This window comes from Petromyzon marinus, chromosome 27, assembly GCF_048934315.1.
Source record: "Petromyzon marinus isolate PM22_M1 ecotype Great Lakes invasive population chromosome 27, UKy_Petmar_22M1.pri1.0, whole genome shotgun sequence".
NCBI lineage: Eukaryota > Metazoa > Chordata > Hyperoartia > Petromyzontiformes > Petromyzontidae > Petromyzon > Petromyzon marinus.
In genome coordinates, this window is record NC_133693.1 from 9,652,192 (window position 1) to 9,679,812 (window position 27,621).

At 49.1% G+C, this 27,621-nt stretch overlaps 1 protein-coding gene across 1 annotated transcript; it reads left to right on the forward strand.

Annotated features, from left to right (window-relative positions):
• Positions 1-11,144: 11,144 nt before the first annotated feature.
• On the forward strand, positions 11,145-26,950 carry TBXT (T-box transcription factor T). The gene is made up of 9 exons (XM_032961531.2): positions 11,145-11,425; positions 13,708-14,172; positions 19,673-19,937; positions 20,330-20,464; positions 21,601-21,662; positions 22,814-22,878; positions 24,628-24,795; positions 25,761-25,881; positions 26,539-26,950. The coding sequence occupies exons 2-9, from the start codon at positions 13,952-13,954 to the stop codon at positions 26,948-26,950; spliced, it is 1,449 nt and encodes a 482-aa protein (XP_032817422.2). The 5' UTR covers positions 11,145-11,425; positions 13,708-13,951.
• Positions 26,951-27,621: the final 671 nt, after the last annotated feature.

The following is a 27,621-nucleotide window of genomic DNA, read 5'->3' on the forward strand; positions in this document are numbered from 1 at the left end:
CGTACAGATATAAGCAGATGGGAGATTAGTCCACGTGCTGTACTGCTTTCTCCTGGCGAGCCAGGATATGGCATCTCTTCGACGCCCACGGGGAAGGGAATTTCGGTGATCCGCAAAACCCTCGCCGCTTCCACAGTGCTGAACTACAGGCAGCCACGTGCGTAGCCACCAAGATGGTTCATCATTGGCCTGCTGGAGCCATGGTGGGAAGATGGCACACCGTTGAATCAGTGGCAACAAGCAGTCATGACGGGGATTGAAGCATTGCACATGTCTGCTAAATGGCCTCGTTTTATTCGAAAAGAACGTAATTATATTGATATTCTTATTCTTGGTTCTTTCGGTAAAGTCACGTAGAAGGGAAACAATAAAATAATAAAAAATATATATAATAATTGATTTATATATATTTTTTAATATATATATAAAACAATTGTTTTATATATATATTTAATATATATATAAAACAATTGTTTTATACGTTAAACAATTGTTTTATATATAAACCATTTTATATATATAAAACAAATGTATTATATATTTTTTTTAGTATTTTATTGTTTCCCTTCTACGTGACTTTACCGAAAGAACCAAGAATATGAATCCCTGTAGTCACGAAAGCTTTAAATAAATAAAAAAAATTCTTGTTTACGTCGAACTGACGCAATTCTGTGCTGAGGCGAAGTTGGCGACTGGGTGAAATGAAACTATTAATCCGTTTCATTAATAAACCCTCGCGGTACAGACCTGTATCACAGATGTTATAAAAAAAAATTGGCAGAAAATAACGAGCAACAAAATTATTAAGCATTTCACACGTGTAGGTCAACATCGCTCTACCTACTGTTAACACAGGTGGATGACAATCCGCCTTCTCTCCACTGCTGGATGAGGGCTTCGCGCAGCCGTGCGGACCGTATTCACAATAAATGCACAACAGTGGGAGTCACAATGCCCTCGTATTCTGTGTGTATATGTTTTTTTTTCCAGGAATTGAAGATTCTCATTAGTTTGAGTGGGGCTCGGACATCGTGCAGGTGAGCTCACCTGTCCAAGATGCAAGTCGCCCGGGAGACGAGCAAGTAAACAGAGCCCTCACCGTGAGCAAGCACATTCGCTGTGATTGCTTCCCTAAGCCGCGTGGATTAGGGCCCGTGGCCACCATATGCCTCAATTCGAGAGAGAACGAGATAAGGCAGATAATGTGGTGAGCGCGGCGCCGCGCCGTCAGCTCCTGGGCGCGCGTTGTTGGGCGGCGCTCATCTCCACTGGCGGCCCCTGCGCCGACAGTGGAAATTCCACGTTCCCATGGTGGGCGCCCGTCGTCTGCGCAGAACGGCCGCCGTTGACATCCAACCAAGCGCGGTGCTCAAAGTATTGGGCCTGCAGGAACGATGGACTGAGCCGACTCTTGACGACATGTCTTTTTTTATCAAAACCTTCTGATTCTGCGTTGAGAATCCTAACCACTGTGACACCCCCCCCCCCCCAGCCAAATAATATGCGTAGGCTTTGGCCTGGCCACCTTTGTCTCCCCCAATGCTACAGCTCACACGAAGCACCAGGTATTCACGTGAAGGCTGAGTGGGCATTTGGGGAGGACCAGGACAAGTTCTGATTACGACCTGACACCAATGTTAACCATGGCTGTGGAGCAGGTCTCCGTACCTCTTCTCATTCGCCATCATCACCACGTATTTACAACAAAGACACCCCGTGTAGCCTTAGCAGACTGTGGGGGCAAATTCTGTTTGCGAGCACCTCTGAAAGTCGGCACGGCACACGAGGAGGTGGCGTGGCCAACACCACGCCCGACCGTCTTTGTCTCCCCAGTGGCGATGTTGAAACACCGCACCAGATACTGATTTGAGGCTGAGTCGACCTAAAGGAGGCCCAGAACCGGTTCAGATATCGTCACTGGTGTTGGGCGTGAGCTGGAATCAAACACACATGCACATGCTGTATATTAATGCTGTATATCTTTCAGAAATGTCATGGTATTGAGCATGTTCCAGGTCACAGGTGAAACAAACGTGACATCTATAAGTCTGAATGAAACAATGCCTGTACGATGTGGGAAGCATAATTAGATTTATTATATTTAAATGGGTCTAAAACCTCAGCACGTGGCTCAACAGAGGCCAGGATTTATTCCTTTTGTCTGCAAAACTTCATCCACATGCTGCCGGTAATACGAACCGATGCCTTTATAGAGCATGAAGTAATTAATTTGGAATCGTTTGTTTAAAATCTAGCAGGGTTTTTTTTTTCCTCTGGCACACCTCTGCACTGCAGAGAGTAATCTTTGCTTAGATATTTCACCATTTTCTTCAATATCTCGAGAGAAGAGTTGAATGTACTGTGTGCCTGTACGTATTCATCATTTTCATATGGTTCACAAAGCGTAACGATGAACAACCAGTGGAGGCAGAAAAACAAATACTTGATTTTTTTTAAATGTTGCTTCAGGAGGGTCTATATATATACAATAATTAATGTTCGTATACGGGATTCCAGAAATGTACAGATAGTTTCCATGATAAAAAGAAACATTTTGGCTGACGGTCAATTCAATTCATAAGCGTGGGTTTTCCCGTGCATGGGTTTTTCAAATGACGTTAAAACATTTTTTTCATTTCATTTTAATGTGGAGGTGCAGCTCTGCTAGGGCGGAGGGTGTATTGTCTGCTGATTTTGTTAACTGTTGTTCTCCACGACGCGAAATTATGTATTGTTCTTCTAGATGCGCTATGAATTTGAGTATTTTGTTCATGCTGGAGGAATCCAGTATCCCTAATTAGAGCAACTGGGGAACCCGAGGTGATGGTGGAAGGTTGAGGGATATTTTTTTAGTGGAATCGTGGTCCCTTCTTGAAACTCACAGAGAAACATTTTACTGTATCGCTATGGTTCACATCGATGCCTCTATATAAGGAACGAAACAGGTGGGCTTCTCCACAAATCTAGGCTGTAGCCTGATGAAGCTAGTTGTAATTACTGGTGAAACGTCGTACTCAAATTGTAAATGGTGTGGCTTGACTCTCCAACACACCGGTGTGCTGTACTAGTGACGAATTGGCCACGTTCTGTGTCGGGTGGTTGCGGGTTTAATGACACATTCATATATTTACGCGATCTAACCCCGCAAAAAAACTGTATTATGGATGATATTGGTCGCGAAAGCCTCCAACGTGTTAAATCGCTGTAGTTGTTTTCATAACCGTTAAAAATGCCTTCTTATAAAATCGTTCAAAGTAATCGACTGCTTCATGTTTAGTACAGGTGATCTGAATACACCGTCGATGTCAATTCACAATGTGGGCATTGTCTGCAGCTGGCCGTATTTTATTATGATCTCATTACAGCTGTTCTTTGTTATTGCCCAGCAAAATATACCAACTTTGGTACAACGTTTCACCTTTACTGGGCGGTGACAAGCTACCCCCGCTCATTTTTAACGACGATGAACACCGATTCCACCAAGGAGTATCCAGTGAACAAAATGCACACGCGTGAACGATGTCCCCACGGAACGTTGGGACGACGTCCGTCCAACCTTGAACCGCCACGCGCGAACGTTGGGCCAACGTTGGCGACGTTTAACGGGAGGGACTACTGAAGGATGATGGGGAGGGGAGCGGAGGTCGCGTCTAGAGGCATGTGCATATGAATGGACGTGGGCAGACTGCAATACACAAGGCGTGACCCATACACGCGCGGCGCACGTCCACGCATCGGGCACGTAGACACAAACAAAGACAAAGATCCGCCACCCCCCCGTGTAGTCTCAACAGACCGTCGGGGCAAGTTTGCTGTTGGCGAGCAGCACCTTTGAAAGGCCGGCGCGGCACACGAGGGGGTGGCCAGCAACCACGCCCGGCCGCCTTTGTCTCCCCCAGCGGCGACGTTTTACACACCCGCCGCATCAAGATACTCATTTGAGGCTGAGTCGACCTACGAGCGGCCCAGGACTGAACTTTGATCGCCGAGTATTGTACACGCGCACACACTAATACTGGGGCGTGCAGCAGTGAGCCGTGCCGTATAATGCTAGGAGAGTTATGGAGCCATCCATTCAGTGCGCACGCAAAAAAATTGTCAAAACTTGACCCCTCCACCCCTCCCTGTACGCACGCGGACTTTTTAGACCCCCCCCCCCCCCGAATCCTATAGAACGACCGATATTTAATCCACGCAGAAACGATCAAGGATTAATAATATTAACGTGTTTAAGCAAACAGATAGTCCACCGCCGGACTATCTAACTCACTGGAAGGCCAATGTTGACAAATTATTATCGAGGCTTCACCACCCCCCCTACCCCGTTTCCTATGCGTACGTACATTGTCAGTAGACCCCCCCATACACAAACGAACGCATTTGGGTTAGCCCCCCCCCCCCCCCATGCGTACGAACTCTATGGATGGCCCCTATACGTGCAGGAGTCATTAGTAAGACTGCAGGCGCTGTCGGTGGGGAATGTCACGTGGTTTTTAGTATTTCTACGTAAGGTTAATAAGCCGTCACGACGACAACGGACAATGCCACCAATCTGGGCCGCCTTTGTCTCTCCTCAGTACCTGCAACGGGACCGGATGCTCGCACTGCATCGGGGTACTCATTTAAGGCCGAGTCGACGTAGGGGAGAGATACAAAATAATAACTTAAATCATACTTCAACTAAGCCCTCTTATTACATATCGTGTCGACCCATACGGTTCAGCTCGTGTTCTGTACAGGGGAAATTGAGTTTGCAGGTCCATACGGCGTACAGCCGTTTCAATAAGGGCAAAAGATTTGGGGGTTTTTCTGGGTCTTGTTTGTGTTGTGTTTCTCCTTTGTGATGGGACTTTGTAGGACGAACGTTGAGATTGATAAGGCCACGGGGTGACCAATGAGGTCTGAATTGGTCTGTAATAAGGTAGGGCACTGCTGTTGACAGGTGTGTTATTACCCTTAAAATTTGCTCGTTATTGTCCGGAACGCTGCTAGCATGGCTTTGAGTACTGATTTTCGGCGTAAGGCACTACCACTAGATTACAGGGTGCGCGCCTATCCACAGTACCGTACGAGTAATCCTTTATGATTGTACCCTACAGATGTGAGTACTCTCCTTAGGAAGACGTGCTCGCCCTAAAAGCGCTGTTTGCGCGCGTATTCTGCACACCACCATCAGTAGCACCACGCATACTAATGGCAGGGTGACCGTACTGTAACAATACAGGAATGCACCGTCTGCGTTCAGGGAAGTCACGCCGATTCGTATAACTTTTTTTTTCAGAACAGTTCCTGCATTTTGGCTTTTTGTTCCAATTGGTGGGGGTGAAACCGGGAGCACCTGGAGAAAACCCTCGCGTGTGAGGGGGCAACGCTATATCCCCCCCCCCAACACTTTACAGACGGGAATGGATGATGATTATTCCCACTTGCTGTTGTACTTTCCTCCTCCTGGCGAGCCAGGGTATGGCCACTCGATGACCACGGGGAAAGAACTGACTCGTTCTTGTTTGTGTGCGTACAGTATTATGCACGTACAGTCACTGCAATAGCAAATGGTCCTCGTCCAGCAGTGGATCGACCATGGCTCTTGCTGCTGCCAGAGGGTACGTCGCCTTCTTGCTATGGGCTTCAGCGTCACAATATCCACTCGAGGCGAATTACTCGGTCCACTGAAGAACGAATAAACCTAAAAAAATAATTTGGAGATTGGGGGGGGGCCCACATTTTACAAGGTGGCCCGGATGTTTTGTGACCCCCCTCCCCCCATTGAATTATCTAAAACTTGTTTTAAAGTAAGGTTTATTTTAAACATAAATTAATATGCAAAGGGATAGGAAATACAAATGTTAGGGGTCAAAATGAATTGGGGGGTCACGAGGCATCTGCACCACCACCCTGCATGCAACGGTGGCTAATTCTGCCAAACTTCAATCTAACCCATAAATTCCAAACCTAGAATGGCACCGTTAATTATTTACATCACTCACCGCCACCTATCTGTCGTATTCACACTCTCTTGTTGTTGTTGTTGTTTGTTTGTCTATGTATATTAAATAGGACGGAGCGGTGGCGCAGTGGTTTGGGCCACTGCGTTGTTCCGACTTACCGGGCCCACAGACCGAAAATAGCGGCGTTCAGCTAGGGCCCTCATCCAGCAGTGGATTGGCAAAGATGTAAACAGACTGTACTACTTTGTGTTACACCTACGCGAAACTATATATTTCAGTGTTCTGTAAGTGTACGCTATGCATTGCACGGTAGAGTATTGTATTCAAAGACACAAATGCATGCATCTATAACTTTAAGTGCATGTTCAAATAAAGACCTTATTTAGATGTGTTGACCATAGGTGTTAAAGCTGTTTAGCGAGCACTTGTTCAAGGCCATCGGCACCACAATTTTGACATTCAATGTCACCACGAGGAAAGTGTCGCGCATCGATGAATCCATTGGCGTGAGAAATAAGAGTAAGAAATCGATTCTTACTCTAACGACACAGGTACGGATTCCTGGCGCTGATCATCCATCATTGTGAAGGTTGCATACCTGTCAGCCCCCTTATCAGTACCCTGCCTGATTACAGACCAATTCAGACCTTATTGGTCACCCCGTGTCCTCATAAATCTCAACGTTCATCCCACAAAGTCCCATCACTAAGGGAGAAACGCAAATAGACACAAAAACATGGTTTTGCCCGTATTAAAACGGCTGTACGCCGCATGGACCTGAAAACTCAATTTCCCTGTACAAGAATGCGGAGTAAACCGCATGGTTTGACAGCTCTGAGGTTGGTGGAAATACTTTGACAAACTTACAATGTTGGGCTGATGGAGCGTTTAGAGTCATTTGGCTGCTATAAATGTCCACACGACGATAAGCCAATTCGTCGAGCTGTTAGCATTCGTGGCCAGGTCAGTGGGCCCTATCCTGGTAAAATAAACATAAAATTATTTGCTTATAATTTAGTTTATATCGAACGAGGCAACACAAAGGAGGCTGAAGACGACGAGAGAATCAGACGACCCAGATGGAAAAACGAGGCGAAAATGTGTCTAATTATATTCGCTGGGATGGGGTTAACCATTTGGTTGTGTTCAGAATATGTGCAGCTAATGAACCGCTTTGTTATCAGCAGGTGATGGAATATTGCGAAGGCGATCATTTCGTACCCCAAATAGTCAGATTTACGAAGTGGAGTGCCATACCGTATTGAGGTTAGTTGGAAAGGTGTAGAGGCTGTGAAATGTAATGGTTTCTTATCTTTAATGTCTGCCTATAGTTTTAGCGGGGTGTCTATATAAATGGATCGTCCTGTATGTACTGGGTGCTTCAAAGAAATGTTAACACTTACATGGGACTATCGTTTTTAATGGAAAAAAGAACGGACAATCCACTGTAACATGATAACAAATGTCATGTTAATAGCTTCAAAAAGTCAAAGAGTCTCCCACTTGTTCGCCATCGTTGTCAACACGTTGCCTGGAATCTTCACCAGGTGGTCTCCAGAGCCAGGAGGCAGCGCATTTCCCGTGCTATTGTTGCAAATTCTCCGAAGTGTTCACATTCTTTTGATGCACCCTGTATAACAACTATATATCGTAAGAAACGTGGACCAAGGGTGGCTATCTAGTGGAGTTCAACTGGGACGTACAACGGAGAGGGTTCATCTCGGCAGTTCACCAGCATTGGGTTCAAAAAAGCCTGACTGCTGCTCCTGCTGATGAGACACTGAACGTGGAAACCGAGCTCGTATTGAACCGATGTTCGGTGAAATCGTGCGCGCTCCCGGGAGGCAGATGGAGACGTGTGTAAATAATGTAACAAAAACCTTCGCATGTTTTGCCCGCCAGAGTGAAAGATTTGCGAAGGAGGTTGAAGGAGTTATTAACTTGCGTGCTCCTTCGTTTATCTCGCTACTCGCGCGTCTCCCCGGGGTCGTGTTGCCCCGATGCCGCAACTCGCTAACGTCGCCAGGCACGCGCGTGGCGCGCGACCACGGGACAGCCCCTGGAGTTGCGTCGAGTTGCCGGATAGTTTCGCGGACTGATGCCACTCCGTGGCCCGAGAGGGAGGCTGGACCTGCGTGACGCGGCGTCTCATCCGCTGCAGCGACAAAGCGGGAAGGGAGCCAGCGGCGCACGGCGTTCTTCGGATGGATATGCATCAGCGTTACTTGACGCGCCCGGCCATAGGAACGTGGAATTTCCAGCACTGTCCGCACAGGGCCCGCTGTTCGATGCGCTCCCACGCCCTGTTTCAACCACATAAACGCGCACTTGTGTACGTTTTGAATTTTACAGGGTCAAATATCATGTTTAAATTTGGGTTTGAATTTTTCTCATTTCTTGGGAGTCGATGACCTGACATGGTTTGCCGATGAATCCTAATAAAGGCGAAGCCCATCCATGAACCTCCAGACGTTTTAAATGTTATTCTCACACTGCGTGTGATTGCGTATTCGCATCATCCGGAGTGTAGAGATGATTTTTGCTAAAAAAATGTGTGGAGGTAAAGGCGCAGTCCTACAATTTCTTCCTCACACCACAACTGTCGGAAGGGCCTCCATTAGGGGGCGCTATAGAGAACCCCATCTAGTGGGTACACTTGTCCTACTCTTCCACGCTCGCCAGACTGACATCTTTGAACGGGTGGCGGTACCCACACTTGACCCCACCACACGCGATCTGTCGATCGACTGATTGTGGTTTAGTCATTTCTACTGCTAGGTGGACAGAGGCAGGAGATTTACGAACAAAAACTTTCCCATTTTTCCACTGCCACAACGGGAGATCAAACAGACAATCCTTTGATTGTCCTGCTCTACAGCGTTGCATGTGCTTCAGGCCTACTATGAAATGTCACCCAAGGCTGCATCCGCCCACACAACCCCCGCTAAACCAACACGAATCATAGATCTATTACTGTACATTAGAAGACGGAGAAAAGTTTTGCCGGCTGGCTGGCTGGCAGGGCGTCACATGCAGAGGGAGGGTGAGACGGAGAAACGAACGATCACGTCTGAAGGAAGGTGGCACGTTACTCGTACGGTATGAACATACAATTATTACTGTAGGTTCGTGTGTGTGTGTGTGTCCCCCCCCCTTTGACCCCTATTTCTAACTCATTCCGCAACAACACTGACCTATACATAGAAATGTGGAATTTCCACCACTGTCTCACGGTTAAACAGGCATATGATGGACGTTCGGTTGCTCATTTCATTAAGGAGACATTCAACCCTCAACTCGTGTAATCTTTGATCATACCGCGGTCATTTTCACAATTCAATAATTCACACAGTGGACGAACCTACAGTGAATAAGGCTATACCATACGGTTGATGTGTTGCGACCGAGTGCGACATTCCAAGAGCGACCGTCCACTAAACCCGCACCTCCGATTAGCACGGTTGGCCACGTACGGTGCGAAAGAAATTCAACGTACAGCCCAATACAAACACGCCAAAGTGGCCTGCGCTCTTTCAACAACAAAAAACGACGCGAGCGGACTCTCCGTCCGCTGCCAGGAGAAGCCCTCTCGTCGTGGCATTGGCGTCTCGCTGGCGAACGTCATCACACTGCTGCCATCACGCGCAGGAATATAATCCGTCAGGACGGCAGTGCGCTTACTCACTCGGAGAGCGTGTGTCCGTCGATCTTACTTCGCACCGTACGTAGCCAACCGCGCTAATCGGAGGCGCGGGGGGGGTAATGACAGCAGACTAACCGCAAAAAAAGCAGTAATTCAAACTAAGGGAGAATTGACACGTTGCACGTATGCTGTAAATCAAGGGTGTTTTTTATCGTGAGGTTGCATGCTAACGGACTATTTTTAATGTTAAAATACTGACCGAATAACAATTCAATACGCATTTCATCTGATGTGTGATCAATATACCCAAATTCGTGACATTAGGGGGCTTTAGCCAAGTGACATTTTACATTCATTTCATGGTTTCTTTGTTTTTTGCCCAGAGTTTATTTAACATCCTCCAACCTGGTTGGGTCCCGTTAGCATACATTTAGTAAAATAAAACAACAATGCGCGTAACATTTTTGTTACAATAAACAAATACGTAAAATGTGCCAGCAAAAATAAAAGACGCGTTCTCCGTCAATTCCTTAAATTAACGAAAGTTTAGCGACAGCAATACACATACATCCGCGTATTACGTGCTCACGTAGACAGTACATAATACAGTATACATTACACATTAGTGTTGTGATTGTCTATGCGTAAATAACATAACTTCTGCCCTTTGTCAGCCCACTGCTGCAGGTGAAGGCCGTGCCTTCAGGCAGCGGTGTTCATTGACCATTGCTCAAGCATACTTCACCACGCCGGTCATTCATTGACCAGTCAGGAGTAGCGGAGTGGATGGATCGCTGCGGCGATGCCTCCCTTCGCATTCGTGAATAGGGAGGGCATTGAGTCTCGTGGTTTCTCTCCTGGGTGTCCATAGTCGTCAAAGTGTTTAGGTGTTCCATGTGCGCTGTGTGTGTGCTTGTGCAACCACTGCTAACAACGTAGCTGCAATACAGAACCATAGTTTGTTCGAGCATTAGTGTATTGCTCACTCATTCGATATAGCTCACTTATTCACAGCAACCAGAGTGGAGACAAATACAGAGTTTGAAATGGTTTTTTTCATTAATCAATACAAATTCACGGTACAATATGCATCTAAACCTACACGTATACACGTTCATGACGTCCGGGTAAAATATAACAGGGTCATTTGGTGATTCTGCCGAGTTGCCAATGGTGAACACGCGCAATAAACACGCACACACACAAAAACGAAACACGTTCGTCAATAAATAGTACGGCCCAAAAGAAAAAACATGATAGGCGACGTTTCGGGCCGTGGCCCTTCTTCATAGCTCACGACACAGCATCGCCAAACAAACGAGCTGAATTCACGCATTTAGTTTCGCAGACACGCGAAATCTGCGACATCTCCACTCGCGCGGAACCGCTACGGTTTTTGTAAAATACGCGTAACTGTAAAATAACTCTGTAAAGGTAAGAGAGGTCTGAACAAAAGCAACGGCTCCATTGTGATCCCCCCCACCCCCCCGAGGAATAAAGAGAATGGACCCCCCACCGCCACCTCCTTCCCCACCACACGCGGGCAATGCCTGCTGCATCTCCTGACCAATGAGCGTCTTTACCATGGGCGGAGACGGAGGGTGCCCATTGACCCCTAGATAAAGGACCGGCACGGGAGACATCAGCAGCAGCACCACCACTACCACGAACCTCCTCCCTCCTCCTCGTCTGGGCTTGCCCCGCTCCTCTCAGTCACTTCCCCCTCCCCTACCCCGCCACTCGCTCAGAGTGAATCGCGCTCGCGAACTCAACCCCTGGTCGTTCGTTCCTCCGGTCGCGCGACAAGGTTGGCAAGAGGAGAGATTATACACAGGTACATCGATGCACCGCCGCGTACAACAACCACGCGTGCAGCATACATACACACACACACGTGCATCACACACACACACACACGCGCGCATCACACACACACATGCGCAACACACACACACACACGTGCATCACACACACACACGTGTATCACACACACGTGCATCACATACACGTATCACACACACGCGTATCACACACACACACACGTGCATCACACACACGTGCGAACATAACACAGGTCTTGTGCACAGTCCACACGTACACATGTACCTGCATCACCGACACGCATGTACCACACACTGTGTACCTTTACACAAACATTAGGTGTATATACACACATGCACCTATAAATACATTGTCTACACACACACATACGTTGTATACGTATAAAAATAGAACTATTAATACATTGTAATCACCCATGTATTGCCTGAGCACATATATACATATACATACATTGCCTATATATACGTATACACATATACTTATAAATGCATTGTATACACGCATACGCATATACATACAATATATACATACACATATGCTGTACTTATGAATACATTGTTTATACACGCACATACCTAGACATTGTATATACACGTAAATACCAGGCCATGAATTCATAGACCACTTAGTGTAGGGAGCGGATATCAGGATCGTGGCTGAACAAAGTCGATATTATACATAGGTAACATACGAAACTATACACATAATCTTTCCACGTAAATAAAGCCACGTATGTACTGTAATGTACATATGCATATTGGCTGCATAGTCTATACATATGCTACACACATAGGCTACATATACATATATATCGACATTGGCTAAAGTAATTGCCCGTATATAAATACAATATATACACATAGGCTATAACATTACATAAACCTACATCGCTGATGACACACGGACCACAGTGTATATATACCGGCTACATCAATAGCTGACACGCATACGGAGGCTGCACACACAGTCTTACCATATGGTGCATGCATACGGGAAGAAATAACTCCCCCCGTATAGCCTTGACAGACTGTTGGGGCAAGTGCTGTTAGCGAGTAGCACCTCTGAAAGCCGGCACGGCACACGATTTGGTTCACCAGAACCACGCCTGGCCGCCTTTGTCTCCCAAGCGGCGATATTTACACACCGCACCAGATACTCATTTGAGGTTGAGTCTACCTATAGGGGAGGCCCAGGACTGGTTAAGATAATCGTCACTGGTGTAAGTGGCCGTGAGCCGGAATCTAACTTCTTGTCGCCGGGTTTTTCGTAGCGCGACGCGCTAACCACTGCACCACCGCTCCCCTGCATGCATACACAAATACACACATTCACACACAGAGAGTACACCCATACATACACCGCGCTTAATTTATCACTCGATTTTTTTTCTTTCCGGAACGCTGCGACGCTGGTTTGGGATTATCGGCGTAAGGCACTACCACTGGAGTGCACGCTACGCCTATATCGACAGCAATAATGCCATGTTATGAAACCCTCTACTCTATTGCTATGAAATGACCCTGCGGTAGCGCGTACGCCGCTTGTTGTTGCAGAGGTTCGCGGTTCGAATCCACCGGCCGCCCTGATTAATACTGCGCGATGTAATTAACATAGTAATAATATTACTTCTACATGCCGTCTGTTTCACAGTGGACGTTAAAGATCCCGTGACGACATTCGTAAGAGTAGACCATTGTGTGCCGGCGTCAAATATCCAAATTTTGGCCAAAAATATATTTTAAAAAGTCACCGCACACATTTCGACAAGACCATCCTTTTAAAAAGAAAAAAAACAGTGTCATGGGATTTGAAGTTTTCGTGACTGCAGGGGTCCATACTCTTTGGTTCTTTCGGTAAAGTCACGTGGGTAGAAAACCTCGTCAGCTGTCTCTCCCGCTTCAGCAAAACAAATTATTGCTGTGGTTGTCCCACCTGATGGCGATTGCTTGTGTTGCAATCGAAACGTCGTGATTGAATTTATTTTATACCTACGTGACTTTACCGAAAGAACCAAAGAGTATAGTGTCATGGGACTCGGTGATGTTTTTTTCCTGGCTAAACAAGCGCAATACTTGATTTTATTTGTAAGTTCTTTCGGGTATGAATGCATAGTGGCTTCATCACCAGTTACTGCTGTTCGTGAATGTCACAACACGCAATAATATATTTTTTGGTACAACAGCAATACTTCTGGGAATCTGTGAAAAAGAGTTTTATACCTCATCGGATTCCTACAGTCTAAATACAGATTCTGTTTCAATCAAATGTCGGCAGCAGCAGAGCACGAGGATCAGCAGCGACATCATCATCAGCAGCGGCATCATCATCAGCAGCAGCAGCGACATCATCATCAGCAGCAGCAGAAGCAGCAGCATCATCAGCAGCGGCATCAGCAGCGGCATCAGCAGCGGCATCATCATCAGCAGCAGCGGCATCATCATCATCAGCGGCGGCGGCGACATCATCATCATCATCAGCAGCGACATCATCATCAGCAGCGGCGGCGACATCGTCAGCGATGAGCTCCGCCGGTGATCTGAGCGCCGAGGCGGCGGCGGTGGCCGCGGCATCGTCCCCGCGCCTCGAGCACCTCCTGAGCGCCGTGGAGCGCGAGTCCCGCGCGGGCAGCGAGAAGGGCGACCCCACGGAGCGCGAACTGCGCGTGGCGCTCGAGGAGCGCGACCTCTGGGAGAGGTTCAGCGAACTCACCAACGAGATGATCGTCACCAAGGCGGGCAGGTGAGCCGTGGGGGGCAACGGGGGTGGGGGGGTGGGGGGGCACTAGCAGCAGCATCAATACTATCACCAGCAGTAGCACCAGGTACTCATTTGAGGCTGAGTCGATCTCGGGGAGACCCAGGACCGATTCAGATAATCGTCACCGGTGTTGGCCGTGAGCGGCGGTGCAGAGGCTAGCGCACCTTTCACCCAGCAAGGTTGTAACAGTGAGTTCCCCATCACTCGCCGCTTATCTCAACCGGTCCGGAAGTCCGATATTCTCATCCAGCAGTGGATTTACGCATGGACCATGAATTTGCAGTCCTGTAGTATGTATTTGGCGATGATTGTGTGAAGTTTAAATCTTATGGGCTATGCTAACCAGTAAGGTGTTACAACACGCACACCGAATGCGATGTATGAGTAAGAAATACATTTAAAGGGCCATGTGTGATTATTTTCGACGATAGAGGTTATTTGAGTAATTATTTGTATATCATAGTCCCAGTTAAGAGCCCACTTTCCATAACTGCAAAGCTTTCATTACTGGTACGTACACCGCAATCAATGTATGTTTATTAATTTGTACCGTACCGTGACGATGATCAGAGTTACAATTCACAGGCCCTTTGCCAGTTAACTTCTGAATGAAGAGGACCTTCCTCCAAGTCCCTTAGTCCGTGGGGGTTATTTGACCATACTTCACCACGCTGGTCAGACGGGCCGGACCAGACAAAATTGTTGAATTGTGTAGCTTATCATTGTTCTGTGATCATTTACATCAATGCGTGCTTTTATTTGTGTCAACTAAAATAAATTCTACACGCAGAATTTAGATGAATTAACATATCCCGTATAGTACACGCGTGGCTATCCTGCATGTGTGTTACATGTTTCTCGAGATGTAATCTCACACATTACATATATAGAGATGTAATCTCACACTATATATATACATACACCGTTGCTACCCATAGAAGTGTAAGAGAGAACTAGAGTAGTAATTGTAGTGGTTGTGTTCCGAGCTAAATGTATCACTGAATATTTTTTTCTGGCTAACCGGTGACGAGTTGTATGTAGTGTACGTATGTTGAACTTCTTTCGCATCGTACGTAGCCAACCGTGCTAATCGCCGGTGCAGGGGAGGGGGGGGAAAGCAAACTAAACAACAAGAAGCAGTTCTTGGCACCACCATAGCGAGAAGTGTATACTGGATGTGGTGTGTCGAGTGTGGTGATGAGGCTCTTTCACAGACGCTCAGGATAATACCACAACAGTCGTGTTTCAACCCCCCCCAAAAAACATAATAATTTCCACTTAGAAATGTGAAGTATGCACAATTGTGAATTAATTGTGTACTGTGTAACACGGACAATTTTAATTTTTAAAACAAAAGCGGTGATGACATTACAACAGATACCTTTAAAGACTCCGCATTTAAATTAGCTAATCAATAAAGCGGCCTATTCATTACGGTAACACACAGCCTCCCACAGAATGACACTACAGTGCAATATTTTATGAAGTGTCGTGCGTGAGTCAAATCATATTAAATAACATAAAACAATTCAGGAAGCGGAAAGATCATTGAATCCGTGGCTAATTGATGGCTTTCGTGAACCGAGTGTTGAAGTATGTCGATTAACACAACCCACGGTCAGATACGACCTAGATATATTCAAGACGGCTGTACATACAAGCGTGTGTAATCTATACCTCAAATCATACTAAATGGAACATTAACATTTGAAAGCCTCTTAATTTCTCAAAACTCACGTATTACGCGATACTATTAAACAGACACCGCTGAAGCGTATTATACTCAAGCGTTGCAGTCCGCACTGAAATACGAGAAATCTATATTTTCGCATGCAATATACTTTACATTTATATATGCTCGGTTTTCATCTGCTTAATTACATCAACGCGATATCTCAGGTTTGTAAGACCCTCCGGAAAGTAAGACGCATCCCAGACCTGTCCCCCGATGTCATTAATGTACTATAGCTACCGGATTATAAGACGCACCCCCAACTTTTGATGCAAATACAGGGACAATTAGTGCGTTTTATAATCCGATGAATATATAGTTTAAGTAACGTCTGTGTGTGTATGCACATGCCTACCCACATCACGTATTTGTGCCTACAGTATTGTGAATGATCGTAAATTGTAACAAAAACAATTCCATTGCTGGAATCAGAGCTCGCCATGCTACGCTGGTCAGTGTGGATTCTCTGACCATACTTCACCACGCTGGTCCGTGTGGATTCTCTGACCATACTTCACCACGCTGGTCCGTGTGTATTCTCTGACCATACTTCACCACGCTGGTCCGTGTGGATTCTCTGACCATACTTCACCACGCTGGTCAGTGTGGATTCTCTGACCATACTTCACCACCCTGGTCAGTGTGGATTATCTGACCATACTTCACCACGCTGGTCAGTGTGGATTCTCTGACCATACTTCACCACCCTGGTCAGTGTGGATTATCTGACCATACTTCACCACGCTGGTCAGTGTGGATTATCTGACCATACTTCACCACGCTGGTCAGTGTGGATTATCTGACCATACTTCACCACGCGGGTCAGTGTGGATTCTCTGACCATACTTCACCACGCTGGTCCGTATGGATTCACTGACCATACTTCACCACGCTGGTCAGTGTGGATTCTCTGACCATACTTCACCACGCTGGTCAGTGTGGATTGGTTCCGTGAGCGCCCCGGAGAAGAGGGGGTTGGTACAGAAACGGTTTAGATATCGAACTCACGTCGCCGGCTTCATAGCGCAGCGCGCAAACCACAGCGTCACCTCTAGCCCTCCCCCCTCCGCTGTGTATACAGTACACCAGTGGCGATTATTTGAACTGGTCCTGGGCCTCCCCTAGGTCGACTCAGCCTCAAATGAATACCTGTTGCCGTGTGTGTAAACATCGCCACTGGGGAGACAAAGGCGGCCGGGCGTGGTGCTGGCCACCCACGACGTCGTGTGTCGTGCCGGCCTTCATAGGTCCTCCGCCGTTGCCCCAATGCTCTGTCGAGGCTATATGGGGGATCTTTGTCTTTGTTTGTGTGTGTGTATATATACGGTAATGTATACACACGTGGGTAGTGTAGTGATTTGCGCTACAAACCCGTCTAACCAAGTTCGATTCCCGCTCACGGCCACCAGCGCCAGTGACGATAATCTGAACCGGTCCTGGGACTCACCTAGCTCGACTCGGCCTCAAATGAGGATCTGGTGCTGTCTGTGTAAACATCGCCACTGGGGGAGACAAAGGCGGCCGGGCGTGGTGTGGGCCACCCACCCCCTCGTGTGCCACAGTGCCGGCCTTCGTAGGTGCTCAGCACTTGCCCCAATGCTCTGTCGAGGCTAAAACTAGGGAATCTTTGTCTTTGCGTGGGTATCAATAGGTGCTTGCTAACAGCAGTTGCTCACATGGTGTATAGCACGAAACGGACGGTCTAATGCCTCTACGCATTAGATAATTGCGGCAATGCTTCGTTCACAATCATCTCTTAACCAACCGCACACGAGAATGCTAAACGGTATTTTCTCCGACCCCGACGCGTGCTGCAGAAACACTGGGCACGACTCCGCGTTATTTGTGCGAAGTCTCTCCAGCAAGAGACAGAATTACCGCCGCGTGTAAAAAAATATAGATATATACATAGCCCGCGCGGTTGGGGCGTCATCTGGTTATGAGTCAGTGTGCGAATAGTCATCTGGGGAGGGTATGATCCATGCCACGGGAGTGTGGAATCTCTCTCTCACGGCAAGCAGACGGAGATCACCACGCCTCTTGCTCCCCAGAGCACATGGAGACGCGTCGATGCGGTACGGCTTCAGCTCTGTTGTTGTTTACCGTATCAGTCTCTGTCAGTGGCAGTGCCGGATTAAGCTAGTGCGGGGCCTGTAACAAATGTTATGAACTGGCCCTAAATGCAAAAAAAAAACCCATAAATATTAAAACGGACATTTTTAACTTGCATAGCAAAGTAATTGGATTTTTTTAATTCGCTATAAGCCAGATACATACGACAAATCGCTCACCTTAAACACCCAGTCGTTCATAAAAGTTGAAGGCAGTATAATAACAGAGCAAGTGCAGAGTCACTGAACCGGAATTGATAGCTTGAAAGCATTTAGCGCGGGGCCCTTGAAAGTGCGGGGTCCGTGTTTGTGCTACGAAGATAATCCGGCACTGCTCAGCAGCTGCAGCTGGGAAGCTGGTCTGGCTCTGCGCGCCTGTAATCCAGCACCGTGCACGTCGAGGTTGTCATACCCTGGCTCGTCAGGAGAAGGCGGTGCGGCGAATGAGGAACCCCATTTGTTCCATTTGTATGGGATCGAGCAGGGGTTTGGCAACCTGCGGGTCCAGAGCCACATGCGGCTCTTGAAGGAGTTCGTGACAGTTAATTATCTAAGGACCACCGTCTCGTATTCGCATTGCATTGTGGCTCTTGGAATATTGATTTTTGTTGTTACCAAATTCGAACAAAATTGTCTCTTCTTGTTATTGTGGATGCCGACCTCTGGGATAGAGTGTTGTCCCCTTGCACGTGTGGGGTTTCTTTGAGTGCTTCGGCCGACGTATCACCGTCGTATGTAGAGGTCCGCAGAGCTTTGGGTTTAAATCGACTCGCTGCCTTCACGCTTGCCTCTGGTTCCTCCTCGTGCCTCTGAACTCGTTCTCTCTCCCTCTCTCTTGGAGGGTAAATGGATACTGTGCAGCAGCGTGTTAAGTTGACGTTGTTAATATATGAGACGATTACAATGTCTATAAAAGACACGGTTTTAGCTCCTGCCTGGTTGTAACAGTCACAGCTTTAATTAGTGCCAGAACGCTGCGTTTAGGAAAAGTCTGAACGTTTATGGTTATTTGAGTGCAGGGGCACGAGGATAACTCGAGGAATCTCATGGTCGAATCAGGAAGAGTGAGAATAGTAGGTTGTACCTTCTGGGCCGATGAATTGCTACGACTGTGAGCTCTCATCCAGTTAGATGAGTCACACTTATTTACACGCTTTCATCTGGTGAGATGATTCACTGTGTCTATGCGCTCTTATCTGGTCAGATGAATCACTCTGTCTGTGAGCTCTCATCTGGCCAGATGAATCACTCTATGAGCTCTCATCTGGCCAGACGACCCACTCTGTCTATGAACTCTTATCTGGTCAGATGAATCACTCTGTCTATGAGCTCTCATCTGGCCAGATGACCCACTCTGTCTATGAGCTCTCATCTGGCCAAATGACCCACTCTATGAGCTCTCATCTGGTCAGATGAGTCACTCTATGAACTCTCATCTGGCCAGATGATTTACTCTGCCTATGAACTCTCATCTGGCCAGATGAATCACTCTATGAGCTGTCATCTGTCCAGATGAATCACTCTATGAGCTGTCATCTGTCCAGATGAATCACTCTATGAGCTGTCATCTGTCCAGATGCCTCACTCTGTCTCCGAGCCCTGGCTGCGAGTGACTCTCCCGTCGCTGTGCTGCGCGCAGGCGAATGTTCCCCGTGATCAAGGCGTCCGTGTCGGGCCTCGACCCGAACGCCATGTACTCCCTGCTGCTGGACTTCTGCGCCGCCGACGCCCACCGCTGGAAGTACGTGAACGGCGAGTGGGTGGCGGGCGGCAAGCCCGAGCCGCAGCCGCCCAGCTGCGTCTACATCCACCCGGACTCGCCCAACTTCGGGGCGCACTGGATGCGCGCGCCCGTCTCCTTCTGCAAGGTCAAGCTCTCCAACAAGATGAACGGCAGCGGGCAGGTGGGCACTCGTGGTGGTGCTGCTGGTGGGGGGTGGTGATGTTGTGGCGTTCATGGTGACCAGGGGCGTTGGTGATGGAAGTCACGTTGGTGCTGATGATCATGTTATTGATGGTGTGGTGATGATGATGATGATGCTGGTGGCGATTACGTGATCATGATGCTTGTGGTGGTGATTATTTTGGTCATGATGATGATGGTAAGGATTATGGTGGACATGATGGTGTGATATAAATGAATGTGTTAATGTTTATGGATAAGTTGATAACTTACGAATATGGTTCTCATGATATGGGTGACAATGACATATCTGATAATGACGATGGCATCACCAGCATCGATGGCTTTGTCGTCTATGTGAATCTCATCGTCGTCGTCGCTGCTGCTGCTCAGATAATGCTCAACTCGCTCCACAAGTACCAGCCCCGCATCCACATCGTGCGCGTCGGCGGCGCCCAACGCCTCGTCACGAGCCACGCGTTCCCCGAGACACGCTTCATCGCCGTCACCGCCTACCAGAACGAGGAGGTGGGCAGCATGGGGACACGGGGCACGGGGGCACGGGGTGTGGGTGTATGGGGGCACGGGGTGTGGGTGTATGGGGGCACGGGGTGTGGGTGTATGGGGGCACGGGGCATGGTGACACAGGGCATGGGGCACGGGGCATGGAGACACGAGGCACGGAGACACGGGGTATGGGGCACGGGGTATCGAGACACGGGGCATGGAGACACAGGGCAAGGGGCGAGGGATACAGTGCGTGGCACACCACGTGAATGTGGCACGCCACGTTCACGTGGCACTCCACGTGAATGTGGCACGCCACGTTCACGTGGAGTGCCACATTCACGTGGCACGCCACGTTCACGTGGCACGCCACGTTCACGTGGCACGCCACGTTCACGTGGCACGCCACGTTCACGTGGCACGCCACGTGAACGTGGCGCGTTCGTGTGCCCGCAGTGCCGTTCCGCGGTGCTATCGTCGAAGGCATCGCACCTAGAGCTCGGCGGGTATTCAAGTCTCTTTATTGGTGCACTTTCCGCCACACTCACTGCCTTCTCGTTTCCATTCATAAATCCGACTGTTCACTCGTTTACCATGCAATGGCAGCCAACAGCAGACATACTGTCACCACGAGCAAGTCTATGTGTAAAGTCTACCCTTTTTTTCAGCTAAGCTCAAAACTTTTTCACGCCTTTTACTCTGGCTCCCACTTCCTCCGTTCACTCGGCGAAAGGCAACGGCACTTGAAGAGTAGAAAGCTTCAGCTTTGTGAATGGCAGCACGTGTGCCACAATCCACTTACTGTACTGCGCGAGTGCAGTAGCCCTCCCCCGTGATGCGATGTCGCCAAATGAGCGACACTTGCACCGGTGCACAGATATAACATCGCGAATGAGCGAATTTCGCGAAAGAAAAATCCGCGAATGATGAGGTTTGGCTATCAGTAAGCCTGAATTCAAACAACAACAACAACAACGTGGACATAGAAAGCATCTACTTGTGACCGCATCCGAAGATGCCGTTCAGAAACACTAAAAACTATTTTAGATTGAAGAAACTAAAGAGGGGATCGTGTTTTGCCACCGATGGAACCAAGGAAAAGCCTGAGGGGGACACATTTAAAAAAAAAATCTAATTTTATTTCTTGTTCTTTACAGATCACTTCGCTGAAAATTCGACACAACCCTTTTGCCAAGGCGTTTCTGGATGCGAAGGAAAGGTGATAACAAAGAACGTGCACACACTCACACACGTAATAAGTCATATTAATCATCAGCATCATCATCATCGGCATCATCATCAGCCGCAGCACCAGCGATTAAATAAACACCATACATTTCTCGTGATTTTTCATATTTTGATAATCGTGAAATGCATCACATTTTTATGCATCATACATGTACATTTGCATTTCCCTATTGTTCCGGATACTAACAATGCATAAGTAAATGTATTGATAACACTAACATATACACTCATAAACCAAGTACCAATATGTTTTAGCCCAGAGCCAGCAGTGGAAATTCCACATTCCAATGGAAGGTGGCAGTTTATCCACAGAACAACGACTGTTGTCCCACAACAACATTCATCCCCACATGACTGATGGTGAACTAGGTGTTCTCACCACAGTGGAAACAGCCGCTTGGATATGCATAGCGCTGCATACGTTACAGCACCTCGTAATCATCTGCCAAAATGTGGCCGGTAACGGGCAAAGTGCCATTACAGAAATCGCTGTCGACAGGATTTATGCAAAGAATCCGTGACAAAATGTCTGCGTTGACCCGCGACCCGAACCTGTGGCATGGCGTAGCGTGGTTGGCATGGGCCCTGGCGCGATGAATTTAAAACGATTACTAAAACTATATTTTTTATTTCACCAGGTAAGGCCCACTGAGCTACACAGCTCTTTTTCAGAAGCGACCTGGCTACCACAAATGACAGCTCAACGAAGTGGCTCATCATCATTTGGAAATTTCTAGCAGCCAAAGACTCTTAACGCATGTTTGCAAATGTGGATAAAATTCACGCGATCATCGGGAAGAGAGACATGCAAACTCCAAATATTACAACAGGCGTGAGGGTCGGGATCGAACCCAAGACCTCCTGTATACCAGGCAAGGTAGTTAACATCTCCTAGCCACCATGGCGCCCTATAATAAAATAGAATAAAATTGAACTCTGCCCCCTATCCCCCCTCGTCCAATATCCCCTCATGGGCATGGGGTGCGGATGCACCGCCTGCCCGCTCCGTACCTGAACCCCCCACTGCTTCATACCTCCCCCTCGCCTCTGCTGCTCCGATGTTGAGGCCGCCGTGCCTGGAGGATGCGCCTATAACGTTGGCAGTGCGGCGTGTTCCTACAGGAGTGACCCGCTGAAGGACGGCGTCGGAGACGTGGCGGATATTCAGCAGTCCGGATATGCGTCCCGTACGTAGCCCACACTCCTGCCGCGGCTCACGACCGGCGGTCTTTCCTATCACGTTTTTGTTTTATCTCGCCTGGAAGCTTCCCGTCAGACGGAACGTCTCGTTTGTGAGGACACCGTCCAGGGCGCCGATTGCCACGTAGAAAGCAAGCGCGTGGTGACACGCCGTGACAACAACGATTCATAACAAACAACATCCGTCCTTGATAATAATTTACATTTGCGAGGCGCATTTCATCCATAGATAAGAATGCGCCACGGTACATGTGTAATGACGACTTGGACGCACTTGTCTTGAGATGGTTTATTTTATTAAGGAGCCACGTGCTCACACTCGGACAAGCGGACAAGCGGAGACCCCCACGCATCTCCCTGATATACGGTCCGAGGTCACGCCCCCATTCCCGAACCTTCTCGCTGGTTCTAGACTGCTCGCTCTACCGGCAGACTCTACCGTCCTCTTACGTCACCTGGCCACACTCCTATTCTAGATAATTCCCGTGGCCACCAGTCCATTCGTACTGCAAGCTGACTCCCCTGTCATTACCTCCCGTGGCCACTAGTCCACTCATTACACATGCATCAATTCACATGCGGAAGATTCAAGATGTATTGATGTCTGCAAAACGATACGTATATATTATGCTAACCCCCAATTTTTGGTAATGGAGCAAACTAAACTGAATGAACAGGACAGAAAAAAAAAACACTGAGAATCAATACAAATGAGATGCTAAAATTAATAAATATTCCATCCTTGAAGAGAAACGCAGGCCCAAAATGTCCGACCCCGACTGCTCACCATTGCTCATAACAGTAGTGCCATGATTGTCTCTGTATGCATGCGTGTTGACCTTATTTTATTTTGCACCGTACGTAGCCAACCGCGCTAATGTTAGGAAGTGTGGATTGTCAGTGAACCTGTGGTGCTGGATGTATTTCATTTGAACACGCGTACTTCAAGTACATCGGCACCAGGGTCAGGATCGGAACCCATGACCTCCTGTACAATGTATATACCAAGCGAGGTAGTTAACACATGCTCCAATATTCAAATATGCTCAAAATGTCCCCCCCCAATATATTGCTATAAAATATATAAAAAAAGTAATCATAATTGCTATGCTATGTAAATAAAAACAACAATTTGCTAAACCTTGGCCACAATATCTGGACTTGTCTTCATATAAATCAATGCATAGAGATTTGGTCCCCCCCAATGTTGACTCCATGGCTACAGCCTTGGTACCGTATATGTGTGCGAAAAGTAATATCACGACCCACTGTGAACGCATGTGTTTATACCAACCCGTAACAGTGTAGACCAAGGTACATGCTATAGCTCGAACGATTTCACTGGCGTTGACTTTCCTTCCTCTTCTTTGTGTGTTCTGCATTCTCTCTCCTTCACATACATACGTACACACACACAAATATTTACACGCACCCACAAATACACACATACACGTTTGCACATACCCACAACGTCTCACGTACACGCACGCACTTACACACGTGAATGCACACACACACACACATCTACATACGCATTCACATCTAAACATACACATAAATACACATAAACACAAACTCACACACGTATACACGCACATACTACACACTCACACACGTACACACTCGCACACGCGTGTACACACGTAAGTACACACACAAACACACACTCCCACACTTCTACACACTCTCACGCAAACGCATTGGCACTCACGCACCCACCCACCCATCGTGAGCAGTGGGCGGATGGTTCCTGCCGACTGCGTCCCCCTCGTCCCACCACCAGCAGTTCCCCGGGGGTCTCGCGCTCTCCGCTCACCACGCGCCCGCGGGCTGCGAGCGATTCTCCTCGCTCCGCTCGCACCGCGCCGCGCCCTACCCCAGCCCCTACCGCAGCTCCTCGCCCAGTACGTGCGCGTGCCCGTGTGTGTGTGCGCGTGTGCACGTGCGTGCGTGTGCACGCAGTAGTCAGCACGCCGCGCTACGAACCACGGCGAACCGAGTTCGATTCCCGCTCACGGCCGACACCGGCGATGACAATCTGAACCGGTCCTGGACCTCCCCTAGGTCGATTAAGCCTAAAACAAACGAGTACCTGATGCGGTGCGTAATAATCACTACTGGGGAGACAAAGGTGGCCGGGTGGGGTGCTGGCCACCCACCCCCTCGTGTGCCGTGCCGGCCTTCACGGGTGCTACTCGCTAACGGCACTTTCCCCCAAAGTGTTGAGGCTATATGGGGGATCGTTGTCTTGTTGTGTCTCGTTGTGTGTCTATGTCTTTTGTTATTGTATCCGTTATCTGTGTGTTGTGTGTGCACGTGTCTCCTCCGACTGGTCATTGTTGTTTGTCTTTTGTGTGTGTCTGTGTATGGGGAGCGGTCGTTTAGTGGTTAGCGTGACGCACTATGAACCTAACGTTCGTGACAATTACTGAATATGAACAACCGGTCCTGCGCCTCCCCTAGGTCGACTCAGCCTCAAATGAGTGCCTGGCACGCCACTAGCGGGGGGGGGGAAGAGTGACGATATTTTACAAAAGTGATGACAACGGCGGCACTTGTGATGAGGATCACCGTGACAATGCTGATGATGGTGACGATGACGATCGCGATGATGGTGACGATTACGAGAATGACAGTGATGACAGTTAACGACGATTATCACAATCGTGATCGTGACGACCTTCGCAAGCGACGACGGTGACACCCATGACGATGACCATCGCGTCGGTGACCGCAATGGCGACGTCGACGCTAAATATCGACGCTCGTCCCGACGGTGACCGCCGCGACCTTCGCTTCCGACGACGACGACGACGGACGCCGTGACCACGACGCTGACGGCTGCCCCCCCACTCTCTTCCCCCGTCAGCCTCAGCCTACGTGGACGTCTCCTCCGGCGGAGGGCTCCCTCTGTTCCCCGCGCACGAGGGCTGGTCGAGCCTGCAGGTTGGGGGGCCCGGCGGGGCCACGACCTCGGCGCCGGCGCCCAGGTGAGACTCACAACAACAACAACAACGATAAAGGCAAAGGTCCCCCCCCCGAACCGTATAACCTACGCGTGTCGTTGGGGCAAGTGCCGCGAGCGAGCGAGCGAGCGGGCGCCCACGGGGGACGTCGCGACGCGCTGCCTCTCTGGAGCTCGCTCTTCTGCCAGCAGTGGCGCGAGTAGGGAATTGCAGGGCTGCACCTTGAGCTATTATTCCATTTCTGTACGGCAATAGCCCCGATGTACGTCTTCCCCCCCGACGTCGTCGCTTTACGAACGCCGCCACCCCATTGGCGTCTCGGGCAGCAGCAGCGTCGTCATCGTCTGTCCTTCATTCTCGCTACCCGGCGCCTCTCTCTCAGCCTTCGCCTCCGGCACCAACCCCGCAAACCGATTCGATTCTCAGTCGTTTCGATATTCGCTCGTCACGCCTCTCAGGAACGCATCCACCACCCCCCCCACCCAAACCGGGGCACTTCGAAGGTGGCGGACGGATGACTGCCATCACACACGACGACCGTGGTGAATGGCCGAGGCCTTCGTCCAGAATCGGATTCATCACGACTGCTGCTGCCGATGATGATGATGATCTCAGTGTGCTGACACCTTGCGTCTCTCCCCCCCCCGACCCTCCCTGTGCGTGCGCCCACCCCCCGTGCAGCCAGTACCCCAGCCTGTGGTCCGTGAGCAACAGCAGCCTCTCCCCGGCACAGCAGCAGCAGCAGTCCGGCCCCACCGCAGGCCTCTCCGTGCCGTTCTTCCGCGGCGGCGGCGGCGCCTCCTCGTCCTCGTCCCCGTACGGGTCGAGCCACGGAGGGGGCCCCCCTGCCGTGTCGCCCTACGACAGCGTCGGCCACCACCACCACCACCACCACGGCTCCGAGCTGGCGGGGACCGGCCACCCCCTCTCCTCGTCGTCGTCCTCGTCGTCCGCTTCCTCCTCCTCCTCCTCCATCATCCCCGTGTCGTCCACCATCGCCGTGGGGCTCCCCGACTCGCACTACGACGCTCAAGCCCACCAGAGGCTCATGTCGCCCGCCTGGGCTTCGCTGTCGCCGGCGACGCTGCAGTAGTCCGCGGTCGCCGGCGCCCCGGCCCGGAGACATTTGAGTCGCGAACTTGTGGCCGGCCTCTGGGTTTGAACGACTGCGCGACGAGCCGACGTCGTTCAAACCTGCGGCTGCGGCGGCGGCGTTTCTTCTTTTTGTTGTTGTTGTTTCACCGAAATTTGGGCTCGGCATTCCCCGCGCGATGAAATCGACGACGACGGTTTGCGTCGGGCAGCGAACGCTCCAGGGCGTCCAACGGGAGGGCCCCGCTTACAGGACACAGGAGAGCAAGAGGAGGAAGAAGAATAAGAGGCGTTCCCGTGTCGTCCACCACCAAGAGGCGTGCTAACCTCGCCTCGCGCGAGGCGATGCACTGGCGACTCGGCAACCGACGGCGAGTTCCCGATGCGTTTCTGGGAGAAACGATTCAAAGAAAGGAGACATTTGAATGAAATTTTAAAAGCATTCGCAAATGTTGTTGGGTTTACACGAGGACGCGTATACGTTATATATCGCGGAAAATGCACATGTGCTTGCTGTGTCATGCAAAAGACAAAGATTCCCTTCTCTTTGGTTCTTTCGGTAAAGTCACGTATTTCTTTTCTAGATTTAAAGCTTTCATGACTGCTAGGATCCATACTCTTTGGTTCTATTGGGTAAGGTGACGTAGGTAAAAAATAAAATAACAAAAATCA

What these genes read in the sequence shown, in the direction of transcription:
- TBXT (XM_032961531.2), top strand. Translation starts at nt 13,952, where the DNA reads ATGAGCTCCGCCGGTGATCTGAGCGCCGAGGCGGCGGCGGTGGCCGCG. An exon ending in ATCGTCACCAAGGCGGGCAG is followed by an intron (nt 14,173 to 19,672) that starts GTGAGCCGTGGG and finishes TGCTGCGCGCAG; the next exon opens with GCGAATGTTCCCCGTGATCA. An exon ending in TTTCTGGATGCGAAGGAAAG is followed by an intron (nt 21,663 to 22,813) that starts GTGATAACAAAG and finishes GTGTTCCTACAG; the next exon opens with GAGTGACCCGCTGAAGGACG.